Consider the following 13,572-nt stretch of genomic DNA (forward strand, 5'->3'; position numbering starts at 1 on the left):
TCGCCAACATAATGTAGATCTGGAACTATAATCTTTCTTGCAACAAAGTGTATTGTACTCTACTCCCTTTGATCTATAGTACTGAACCTTCATCTCATTTTTCACAAATTTACGACATTCCCCCTTCTTGCACAATCAATAAAAATACGCAATTCCATAAACTTCTGTAGTCTGGTCATAAGAAACCCATGATAGAGAAGTAAGACTGTGGGTTTAACTTTGATTAGTCATTAGGTGTAAGCTATAAGTACCATATGATAGACTTGTATACCAAGAACCTATAGGTTGAACGACAAAGGTTAGTAATTCTGTTGGGGGAGACTGGAGATATTTGATGCACAGGGATATAATTATGATACATGATACATTTTGGCCCAATTGTTGATGTTACTGTTCTGTGATTCATATGTTGTAATAATCACTTCCTATTGACGGTTTATTGTCATTTATAGCAAGTGTGGAGTTGAAGAATTTGATCTAGAGCTAGAATTTCAATCCTGACCGATCAAAGTAAATATTATGTAAAATATTCCTTATAATCTGTCAATAAAAGTTATCGATAATCATTTTGTGGGATTGCAATCTACATACCTTTAAGTAATTACGTCCGGCAGCCATGACACATTGATTGTTCGAATCCCTTTCGGAATAAGAATATGATAGTGTGTTGCATGGGGATGCATGATACTAATGAACAGGGGATATGTGATACGTGTATCAATCATCTCTGTGTGGAAGTAAGACTGTGGGTTTAACTTTGATTAGTCATTAGGTGTAAGCTATAAGTACCATATGATAGACTTGTATACCAAGAACCTATAGGTTGAACGACATTCATTACCCGCCTACAAACAGACAGAAGACCATGATTGTTGGAAGAAAAATAAGAAGGTAAACTTGCGAATTCTAAATAAGGCAATAGAGCAAGTGGACAGCTTCAAATACTTTGGGTATACTAAAAGCAATAACATGAGCTGCAGCCAGGAAGTCAAAAGGAGGATAGCAATGGCAAAGGGAGCTTATAATAGGAAAAGGAGCTTCTTTTGCGGACCTTTGGAAAAAGAAATGATACTAATGAAGTGCTTTGTGTGGAGTACGGCATTGTATGGGGCAGACACATCGACATTACAATGAAGAGAAGTGATTAGAAGCATTTGAAATGAGGATGTGGAGAAGACTGGAACATGTGAATTGGACAAAGTAAGAAATGAAGCTGTGTTGGAAAGAGTGAAGAAAGAATAATGCTGAAACTGGTCAGGAAGAAGTCGATATGAGTGATGATGACTTTGTGGAAGAAACTGAAGAACCATTTAAAGAGAAGGTGGAAGTACGTGATAGGGTCGTAGTTTCATACAAAGGTAAAAAAAAAAAGGTTGATAGATTTGTTGGATGCATTTTAGAGACAGAACGTGTAGAAGAATGAAATTCTCACGACATGTAAGTGGCATAAAACTTAAATGATCACAAAATATGATATTTCTGTGATTAACAGTTCTCAAATTGATACTATACTTTCCCAACGTACATTTCTGGATAAAAATGAACTATAATTTGTTTTTATTTTAATGTAAGTTTTGAAGGACTGTCTGTAGAATAAATGGAAGATGTTAAAATGTATTGTGATTGGTTTTATCAAAAATGTTATTAAAAATCCATTGCACAACTTTGAAGTACCTTTTCAAAATGGACCATTGGCATTGTAAACCAAAATCTCACCTAAATTTTGAATATCAAATAACCGTATCATATACTGCCAAGGAGTGTATCACATATCCCCATGATAGGGAGGATTGATACAGTTTACATACAGGTAAAATTTGATTTTTTTTTTGTGTTTTTTAAAAAAGGTTTTTAAATTGTGTATTTTGTTAATATTATCAATGTAACTAAGTAGTTGTGTAAAGAAAGCTAAACGAAGTATATTTAATGCCACAATATACATATTTTCATCCATGTGTATCAAGCATCCCCAGTCTCTCCTAATTATTACACTTCATGATTACTTGCAGTTGGTAGTGATCAGACTGTAAAGTTAACAGTATCCACAGCAACAGCTTTGAAGGCAGTCACACCTCTGCGAGGAAGCAAACTGGAAGAAGTACAGAAACCAGAAACTGGTCCAGAGGACACAGAACAGCCTCAGACTGTGACATCGGTGAAGACGAGTCAGGAGATGACTGTATCAAGGGTAACTAATTTCACTCTTCATTTCTCATTCATGTATCTTGTGCTACTTCCACAACCAGATCTGAACCTTGGCTGTTATTAACATCAGCCAGCGACCACCAGTAATATTGTTACACAGTTCCTCGTGTCATATTTCCGGGGGCACATATCATTTCTTTCTTTGCTTCCTGTACCATTTTTTTTCGGTCGGTCATATTTTTATTTTCTTTATCTCGTTAAATTTATAACATAAATGTTTATTTTGTTATTCAGTTTAAATGACTTATCAATTTTTTAAAAACATCAATAAAATTTATAAATATAAATATTCATATAAGTTAAACATAAAATAATGTGCTAATGTTTTCGCCCCTTGGCATCTTCAGGCATTTAATCAAAGAATATCATGTAATACATAAATTTAGAATAAATTAAATGACTGTTTAATATATATATATATATATATATATATATATATATATTAAACAATCTTATATATAATACATTAAAATCATGTGTACAAATTAATTGAGCTGGATTGATTTATTATTGTTTTAATATGTGTGATAGTTGAACTGATTATCATCATCTCTATTTCAATTTATAACAATAATCAAAACAACTATGGAATACAAAGGTTAAATTGTAGACATTAAAGTGGATTCAAAATGTATAAAATTATATTGTAAAAAAAAAATTGATTACTTTTAAAAATTTCTATTTATGTTGCCATTGATAGTATATTTTTTATCAATTACTGGTTTGTTTCGTTATTATTGATACAATTATGAATGTTAAAAATAGTAAAATCCTATGGTTCCTATTGAAACCAATATTAAGCTTCATAATGAGCCAACATCGAGATAAATTCTGTTGGTTGCAAACGTGGAATGCAGGTAAGACTTTCAATGGGAAGTTGAGCCGTTCATGGTGCAATTCATTCTGTAATATATGTGTATCGTAAGTGACTAATATGAAATATTAAAAAAATGTGGAATATTATTGAATAATTTGTTAAGAATACTCACATTTGAATTCCAACAACTGACGTTATAGGTGAAACAATATGTTACACAATCCAATATTTTCAAGGTTGACTTTAGTGTCCAGGAATCAATTTGGAGTGGAATAAGTCTTTCTTTAATGAAATATGTAATATATTACAACGGAATATTATTTAAAAAATCTACGACAGCTATGTTAACGTACTTACGAAGTGCTGTGGCTGACGTGGTAATGAAGCATCATGTCAACTGTTTCAGTATGAGTGATCTGAGGTTATTTTCAACTGACTATTTGTTACGCAGAAGAATAGTTTGTGACTCGAACTATTTCCCTAGAGGTTGTATAGGGGGTTTCGGACATGGGTCAAATTTTTGTTAAGAATGCAATTCTCTTTTAAAAATTGTTTTGTAATATAGTATTCTTCAGCTGAATTTATCAATCTACTATCTACGCCAGATTGCATTTGGGGAGGCAAGAGCTTATCGATGTAAAAAACAATGTAGCCATTTGATATATAGCATTATCTCTTGTGATTTGACAATGATAATTTCAGTTTTCCATCATTACCTTGGAGCAATGCATTTCATCCAGTGAATATCGTACTTAATATTACTGATACAACTGTGCATGAAAGTGTCGAACAGATATTTTTCAATAGTACTAGCTTCTAGTGGTTTACAATATAAAATATGTTCCATAACACAATTTAGGAGTTGGCTGGTTGGCTCTGGGTCTTAATAGGCTGATGTCCTGCAGGAAAAAAAAAATAACATGTAATTCTTATTGCAGATGGACAAATCTACAAATATTTTCAACTGAGCCCTATTCATAGTATCTTCTACACCTGGCAGTGACAAGAAAAAAAGTAGATTGTACAAAGATGAAAAAGTCAAAGTTTTACTGTTATTTCCAATAAACCCCAATGTCTATATGTTGTTAAGAAATGTATGAAGATGTTGGAGCTATTTGGACATTTAAATACCAAACATCCAGACATGAGAGACAACCTGTAGAATTCTTTGGAAGAAAGCTCAAATACCTCCACAAGGAGCAAGCTGTTTCTACTTAGGCAGCCTGCACTAATGAAAACCATTACTAGAAAGTTATCGAGTTGTATTTCGCATTGCAAAAACAAGTACTAGTAATATACATACAATCGCCAAAAACTGATTTTACAGATACCCATGTATGTGGGGAAAATAACAGCTGGTGAAAAGGAGGTTGACAAGCTACAATAAAACAAATTCCTCTCTCTGATATCACGATTTAAAGAAGGATAAACAACATGACGGTGAGTATACAAATGCAAGCTCTTGAAAATAATAAGTGCGTGTAATTTTTATTGCAGATGGACAAATCTATAAATATTTCCCACTAAACCCAATTCATAGTATTTGTAATACAGTGAATGGTGTTAAAGAAGATATTTTATTTTGTGAACCATTACCGAAAAATGTCTATTCGACACTTTCATGCAAAATAATAATAACTGCAATGTCGACAGGACAAAAATGCATTGCTATGTACACCAATGGTGTGAAGGTAGTGATAGATCATTAAAATGATCTCAATGTCGGATTAGAAAAGCTAATGCCATAAGTCAAATTGCAACATTGGTTTTTTGCATCGAAGAGCTCTTGCATAAAAATCGTTACCATCTGAAATGCATTATGTTTTAAAATCTGTCATTAGAGTAGTAAGTTCAATCAAAGGAAGAGCATTGCAAACTCGTATTTTCAACAAATTTTGTGAAGACATGAGTTCACTGTATGAAAATCTTCTTCAACACACGGAAGTTAAGATGGCTTCTGTGGGGCAATGTGTTGAAAAACAAAACTTTTTATGTAACGCTACCTGCACGATGAGAAATCGGAATATGCAAACACATTTTCCAATCTTCGTGGCTTCTTACACTGAACTTCCTTGCTGAAATTTTTGAACAATTAATCTCTTTGAATAATAGTTTGCAAGGCCAAAATGTTTACATAATAGCCCAGGACAAAACCAACGGATTTTTATACAAAGTTAAGTTCTGGTCGAAATTGTTTGGCAAAAGTAAAGTTGATTAATTTCAGTATATTAAAGAAGACAGAAAATGTAACAATGCATGATAGACAAATACTGTGAGTATGGTTTTGTGGATAAGCAATTAAGTTTGCACAGTTTTAAACAATATCTTTTTGAGCATTTTCCGGAAGAAATTCTAAACAATTATGACAGTCAAAGATGGATATTGAATCCGTTTGTAGACAGTTGCCTTCAACTGCCTGAAATTCCAAAAATATGAAATGTAGCTTTTGGTGGAATGATGAAACTAGAGCTTAGACCAGTATTTGATCAAAAGAATACAAGAATAGTTGGAGCTTGCGAAAGAAGATCTTAAATATTTGATAAATACAAAATAAATGTATGCCATTATTTTTTAATTCGTTCTTTTACGAAGCTTTATCAATTTCTATGGTTATTTAGCATCTGAGTGAGATGGTGATAATGCTTGCTGGCGAGATGAGTCCAGGGTCCACAGCCGAAAATTACCCAGCATTTACTCTTAATGGGTTGAGGAAAAAACCTCAATTAGGTAACTTGTCTGAAATAGGATTTGAACCCGGGCCCACTAATTTAACAGTCAGACGTACTGTTACTCAGCAGCTGTGGACAATGTATGTTATTAAGGCTTTTATTTTTGTTTTACTTTGTAAATCATCTCGTGACCTCCTCAGCTCTTATCAGATTCCCACACTTTGGAAACCACTACTATACGGTAATTGTAGTGTAATTCTATCAATTGTGAAGAGAAAGGTAGGAGAAACTGAAGTAGTTCGTAGAAGAAATTAACATTTATAAGCAATGTTTAATTTTAAGGATTTATTGGGATCGAACCCATTCTCTGTAGACTGAATCATCTGACTGAGCTACATTTGGCTCTAACTTCCTGATTTCTAAGGAGCAAGATTATATGATTATTTCAGAGATTAAATTTAATTATTGTCATTCGTAATAGTGAATTCATTATAGTACAAATATTCATCTTCAAAAATCCCTCGCAGAGTTATTAGCACTTAATGCATGCACTGTAATTCATAGTTCTTCTTTTCCGTAATTTTTCTTACTCGATTGATTGAATGGTATTGCAAATGATCAGTTCTTTTGTGTTTCTGTCTGTTACCTTATATGGTACAACCACAACATGCCTTAGGATAATGAACAGCAGGCATTAAATTTACGCGTCTACAATTCGAAAAAATTTAAATTATGGTTTATTTAACGAGGCTCGCAACTGCTCAGCGTCACTGGTGTGCCAGAATTTTGTCCCGCAGAAGTTCTTTTACATGTCAGTAAATCTACTGACATGAGGATGTCAGTAAATCTACTGACATGAGGCTGTCGCATTTAAACATACTTAAATGCCACTGACCTGGGTCGAGATCGAAACCGCGAACTCGAGCATAGAAGGCCAGCGCTATACCAACTACGCTACCAAGGGCGACTACAATTCCACATTTGAAGCAATTGTATTATTATTTCTGCGTGCATGCTCACTGTGGAATGCTGAAGAGTCTTATGTCCTTCATTTTTACAGTTCTTGCAGAATACGCATAGGACTTCTCTTGCCTTACTATTACCATAATTAAGCAAAATAATTAAGGTGCATCTGATGTCTTCAGGGGCTATCATGTCTTGGCATTCAAAATAAGTACTGTACAACAATCCATACCTTTCACTAAGTCCAACAGTCCAACATAGTTCCCATGTAAACTAGTCTGAAAGTTGTTGCTTTTCATGTGTGTAACAGAAATTTTTGTGACTATTGTATGGATTTGCTACTTACAATACCTTTAATGGGAGAATTATACTTTCTGTTCCTGTGTGTATAGTTGTATTTCACACAGATTCAGCAACGCTGATATAACTTCTGCAGTTGTGAGCGTCGTTAAATAAAACATAACATAACACACAGATTCAATGTGGCAGCCATTAAAACAGAAACAAACACTTTATAAATCAGGACTGCCAAGTGTGAGCTATTAAAGGTGACCTCAGCATTTTCTAAGGTTTATCAGCTTGTCAGTGTGTGGTAGCTGTTTGTCAGTTTTTTCACAAATGCTGTGCCAGTCCCTATTTTATATTATTCGGTTTATTTCAGTTTTCAATTTACTTTTTTATAAAGACGACAAAATATAGAGAGAGCTCTCTCTTCTATTGTACATTGCAATTTAAACTATGAGGGAAAGTGCCATGAATAAATGTTTGACGAAAAATATTTTAATAAAGCCAAACATGCCATTGAAGAGTATAATGAAAGTAATTCATAGTAATCTGGCTGTATTTGTTGTGTGTTTCATATTTTCAATGCTGAATAATTTATTATTGCATGTATGGTAATTTATTGATTTATAATTTGTCTTATCAAAATAATAACTGAAGAGTAGCTGTACCAAAGGCAGTAACAAGGGACACCTTTGACCTCGAACAATCGAAACTGCACGAAAACATGCTTAAATAACAATCGGTCATAAACAAAACAGTGGTGTGTGTCATTTCCAAGCAAAACCTACCTCAAGTGACATTTTAATAAAGAGAAACAAAGTAACAAGATATCAATACCATAGGAGGGAAATTATACGTAATTCAATGACGTCACTGTGTCATTACATTTTCCATCAACATTGCCAAAAACTCTGCTTAAAATACTTATAATAGCGCAAAACACACATATACAGCAGTACCACACACCTGATAGTGCTTATATTAGTCCTCAAATTGCAGATGCGGGATTTCGATTAAGTGGTTAAAAGAGAGTGGAAGAGAACAATGTGCACACCTCACAAAAGCCATGTTATCACATTCCACATTACTTTCTCATTCACGCAGACCAATATAAAAAGCCACACTAATTACATTTTCAAATGATGATGTTGGTATGTCAATGTCATAACCTGGCTTTCGCCAAGCATATTGCAACATAGGCTTATACGTAGGTGCAGCAAATTGATTGTAAATCACAGAGTGAAGTTTCATGATGAAATAACGATCCTGTATCTTCACTTGTAGTTTGGCACATTGTAGTCTTACAAAATCAGTAATCCTTTTGATATAGAGCTTATATTGCCGAAAGAAGTAAACATCAAGGGTTTGGCAATATTTTGTTGTTTTCGGTGGCAATATCTTCAGCATAACATCTTTGTTTGGAAAACTTGCATCTAGAAGGGTACGATCTGTATCACCTGACCAGGAATCACACAACAATAGGCTCTTTTCACTTGTTACATGTTCGCCAAGGACTGGAGTTAGAAAATGTTTCATGCGTTCTTTAGTCATTTTTCCACTTTTGCTTGCCTCCTCGTGAATGTTTCGTGGACAGGTTGTTTCAAGTTTCTTTGAAATATTTGGGCCGAAAGTGTCTTGCGTGTCTTGAAAACAGATGTTCAACTTGTTCGCTAGTCTGCCTGTCATTGATAAAGCCACATCAATTGTGTAGCTGTGGATAGAGCTATGTACAGACTGCAACACACTAGCTGCAGTTTTCTCTCCTCTGTGGGGCATTGTTGATGTTGAAGACATTTCATACTGAATTGACTCCGGTCACTGTTCCAAACATTACCTTTCTCCACACCCTCCTCTCTTATAAACATGTACACTACCTCCACAAACTGTTGTGCCTTCTGACGTATACTATTATCGACTTCTATGTCCTTACATGTGACAAATGTAGTAATATGCCTGGATGAAATGCCATATTTATGCTTGAGATGGTCGATAAAGGAAATGGAAGCTTTGAAATTGTCCAAGCCAACCATTTTAGCCGCTTTCAGTGCCCACATCTGCAGATGCCAATAGTGAACTGTAGATCCATACCTCCTTGCACTATCAAATTGCGATATTACATGCTCTTTTATAGTTTGTAATTGCGACAGTCTGTTTCCTTTGAAACGAGCTCCTGCTCGCCATTTGTTGGACACATAATTTAGAATTAATGAGCAATTTGATTTACTTTTAATGCACTTATAGCGCTTCATTAGTTTGCTATAGGAATTGAAGCCACGATTGTAATAGTCTTCATAAATGTTCTCTAGTACGCTGTCATCAATATCTTCTAATATACTGGACCTCGAACTTTTGGGTGGAGAGAGTTCGTACTTACTTTGACTTGACTGTTCCTATTGCTCTGGAGATGAACGTCATGTACTGCTTGAACAGCCACCTTCAGGCTCAGGTTCCTCCTCTCCTTCAAAATTAATATATCTATCCAGCGTAATGTCATCCCCAATATTTCTGAATTATTATGTTATATAATATATCTGCGAACTCCATATCCTCGGCCCCGATATCATTTCCATATTCAGCATGTCGCAACTTTGTCCCTAATATTTGGACCACATTCGTAGGATTAATTCCCTTCATGATATCACTGCACTGTAAACAGTTTACACAATAACCTGCTTGTGAACATTCCAAGAGACAAATAGTACTGCAGCGATACCATTCACGCAATTGGAGCACTGGTTAGTGCAGCTACAATATGCCATCGTCTAATGGCGCTAGGAGACAAGTGCGGAGTTTTGGATGGAAATGACACACACCACTGTTTTGTTTATGATCCATTTTTATTCTAAGCATGTTTTCACGCGGTTGCGATCGTTCGAGGTTAAAGGTGTCCTTTGTAAGTGCCAGAGTTATATATTCAAGGAAAGTAAAGAAAACATTTTATAATGTATGAACTGAAACAAAACATTATGACAAATCCTTATTACTGGGAATACTGTCCAGTGTATTTACATCAATGGTACTGTAATTCAAACAACAACATTTTTAATAGTATGTTTAACTTAAACTGAAAAGACGTAAGTACCAAATCATGTGCCATTGTAAGGTTATAAGTACAAGTGCCACACACTTGACAGTTTATAAGTGCCAATTATGGGTGGGGTGAACTGCTACGTGACACTTTTCCTCATTGAGACCTAGAAGTTCCCTGTAGAAAGCCTTATGCCCAGGATTTTCCAAATAAGGAATCATGGATGATAAAGACTTTCGTTTGTTTATTAATGTCTTGTTTTCAGGGGGCAACAGTTTTATTGTTGCAGATGTTAGATCCATGATGATTTTCTCTTTCTCAAGATGTTTACTTTTTTCCAGGCCCCCATATCAGAGGAAATTTCATTTAACAGGAGAACGGTTGGATTTGCACATTCAATCTTTATTCTTACAGCCTTACTAATATTTAAACCTTTGGTATTGAGAAATGTACCGGAAGCTTCTTTTATATCCCAAAATCCACGAACTGCCATGTCAACAGCTTCGAAAGGAGGATCATATTTTGCGGAAGTTGTCACATTGTGCAAGTCATCTGGGACTATTGCCTTCATCAGGTATTTTCTTTTCTTGACGAGGGCAAAGTCTCAATCGCAAATAATAAAGCTGTGACCACTTGATACTAAAATTATAATCTATTATGTTGTAACTCCATGAAAAACAAGGAACATCAAAACAAATATTACCACCCCATTCTTGTTCTGTCCCAAACAGTTATCGCTCCACAGTACCAAATGCCTTATGTGTAACATCGGTATTTATAACTTTCAGAAGGGTAGATGCCACCTTCGTTAACTCCACACCCGTTGACTCCTTTGTGCAACTGTAACCACATAAAAACACGATTGGTATCAGATACATATATCCCTAGATTAGAACATGATAATTGCGACAGATAGAACATGTTGTTATGCATAAAGAGTTGGTACAAACAGGACGTATTGTAAATCAAAGGACATGCAACATTTTTAACTGCCAGGAAGTTTGGAATTAGTGATTTCATTGCTCATATAATGTATAGCTTCCTGTACTTTTTTTTTTGCTCAATTTCCATGTTTACAAGGTAATAAACAATAAACAACGCACCATGATAATATTCAACAACTGTTACTTATAACCTTTCTAAGTAAAACCTACTGAAACTTAGTATACGGTGCCATCTGCTGTCATTATTACACAATCTTACAATATATATAGAACTTACAACCTTTATAGAGGTATTAGCGATGGTGTATGGGACCATTTTAAGCAAACATCTAAGAAACAATTTTTTTTGGCACTTAGTGCCTTTGGTACACCTACTCTTCAATTAATGGTATCCGCATTTCTTCTTGTTGTTAACTTTTTGAACACGATTTCTAGCTTATTTCAGAATTTTATCCTGGCAGCCCTGCTAAATTCACACTTTCTTCTGCATTGCACCAATTATTTTGTAACTTTTGTCTTTCATTGCATCCTGCGGGACAAAATTCCGGCACATCCAGCGATGCTAATATAACCTCTGCAGTTGCGAGTGTCGTTAAATAAAACATAACATTCTTTCATTGCAGGTTCCTAAAGTTTCCGGTGATCTAATTCAGAGGAAGTCAGAACCTGGCAGCCAGTTAACTGCAATCCAAAGCGCAAATACCAAACCACTACCAAAAGGAGTGAAAATTTTCAAGGTTCTGAGTGTAAATCCTGGTACAGGTGTGTAAGTACCTTTAGTACTAATATTATTATTTTTATTATAAGAATATTTCTCATACAAACTTAGACATGTCTAATCAATCTTCTTAATATATCCAGCTGTTTGCTGACAACTTAAAGTCCACTATAGTCCACTGTAGTCTATTCATTTGTTGTTTTACACGAGAAATGAGTGTTATTTTGATCGGTGTTCATTATAGAAGCCTGTTGCTAGTAGCCAGAGTTGGGGTGTAGTCAATATATACTGCAGGGCTATGTCTTCTGAAACTGGTACTGATGATTTTAATTTACTTCTTTTGTGGTTTATGGATGGACAGTATAGAAGAATGTGTTCCAGATCTTCATCATGATTATTACACCACAGACAAGTAGGATTATCAGAAATATGAAATTGGTGTAGGTACAATTGAGTGACAATGTGACCTGTTCTGGCTCTTTTTAAAAATGTTTGAACATATCTGGGCAAGTTTCTGTATAGTTCCAGGTCATTTGGTTTCTTTTGTACAGACTGTAAAATTTTTCCTTTGTCAGAAGAGATCCAATTGTTGATCCATAGGTTTGTAAAATTAGACTTCACTGAAGCAAAACCATGCAAAAGTTTGATAGGACTGATATTTAAGGTATACAAGACTTTTAAAATAACAATACTATACATTTTCACCGCTGCCTTAGATTATAGCGTCGTTGTTCCTGCAATAACTCCTATGTGCAAAATATAAAATGTTTTGAGTAGGAAGAAAAAACACATTTATTCATTCCATGGCAATGGTACATACGAGATCGTGAATTCTTACATTTTCGAAAGAAAAAAAATGTAATTACATATCACTATATATATGCTGTATCACTATTTAAGTTATTTGAAGGGTTGAGAACCATAGTGGGCCAAGCACCATTTACTGAAGACGTAGAAAACAAGGGTTAAAATTAAGCTGTTACCATAATTCAATGGAAACACATAGCAAGTAATATGAAGTATACACATTAAAACTAAATGAGATGTCAATCTTCATTAAACTATGGTTGCATGTAATAACAATTACAGTCCGCATTTCACGAAAAGATCCGAGCAAGGAATGCGAGTTTTTCCCCCACTCATATAATCTATCCCTGACACGGAACCTGCCAGCCATTGACTAAGCCTTGTTTGTACCAGCCGACCAATGACACAACTCCCATGCACCTGCTCCTTCAAGAACGCTGAGTTACTGGCCTACTCTCTCCTCTTGCCCCACAAGGACTATGCTCCCCTCGCAGGGATCCTCTCTTGAAATTTGGACAGTAAGAAACATGTTAAAAGAATTATCATTGCACCAAATGAGTGGTCTCTGGACCAAAATGATCGCATTTTAATTATTTAAATACAATTTAAATAAAGTAACATATTAAACGATTTATCCTTCTATCAAACACGAATGTTCCCTGGACCAAATGTCCTATTTTAATTATGTAATTGCTTTGTACTTATTTCTAACAGGTGCAGTGGAGCGCACGGGTACGGCTAGTATGCAATAAAAGTTCCACAAGCATATATACTTCTTAACTTCAATTAACTGCTCATATTTACAATATGTACAGTTCCCAAAAAAGGAATGAGATGACTCTTGGTCATCGGAAGTTAAATTTCTGCAGTGCGGTTCATGCAATATCAACGTAGGCAGAAAGACATCTGGTCAAGCATGCGTAGGCCTATTTTCTCCTACTCCAACGTATACGTCAGTGCAAAATGTTATCTATTCTCTGTCTATTTCTGATCTAGATTTCTTTTTGCGTCCTTAATCATTTACTTTTTATGAAAGCTTGAAATAAACCATGTATCACGAAAGTCATTCGCCAAAGTGGGAGAACAATATTAATTCTGAAATGAGAAATGTAGACCCATGGCAAAAACAGCAAAGA

General features: G+C 34.9%; 1 protein-coding gene and 1 long non-coding RNA gene across 6 annotated transcripts in view; one reads left to right on the plus strand and one right to left on the minus strand.

Moving 5' to 3' along the window:
* LOC138710229 (host cell factor 1-like) overlaps positions 1-13,572 on the plus strand; it is a 150,324-nt gene that overhangs the window by 117,012 nt on the left and 19,740 nt on the right. For 4 of the 5 annotated variants that reach the window (XM_069840904.1, XM_069840903.1, XM_069840901.1 and 1 more), the window contains 2 exons: positions 2,010-2,188; positions 11,535-11,673. In XM_069840904.1, the coding sequence (XP_069697005.1) occupies positions 2,010-2,188; positions 11,535-11,673 (318 nt within the window). Of the gene's footprint in view, positions 1-2,009; positions 2,189-11,534; positions 11,678-13,572 lie in introns of all 5 variants that reach the window. The other variant, XR_011335185.1, reaches the window with a different exon arrangement.
* LOC138710235 (uncharacterized) overlaps positions 1-13,572 on the minus strand; it is a 30,415-nt gene that overhangs the window by 247 nt on the left and 16,596 nt on the right. Inside the window, exons 2-3 of the long non-coding RNA XR_011335187.1 lie at positions 10,671-10,807; positions 3,195-3,304 (exon numbers count right to left, since the gene is read on the minus strand). This is a non-coding gene — a long non-coding RNA (uncharacterized lncRNA). The remainder of the gene's footprint in view (positions 1-3,194; positions 3,305-10,670; positions 10,808-13,572) is intronic.

This window comes from Periplaneta americana, chromosome 12, assembly GCF_040183065.1.
Source record: "Periplaneta americana isolate PAMFEO1 chromosome 12, P.americana_PAMFEO1_priV1, whole genome shotgun sequence".
In the NCBI taxonomy this organism is placed as follows: domain Eukaryota; kingdom Metazoa; phylum Arthropoda; class Insecta; order Blattodea; family Blattidae; genus Periplaneta; species Periplaneta americana.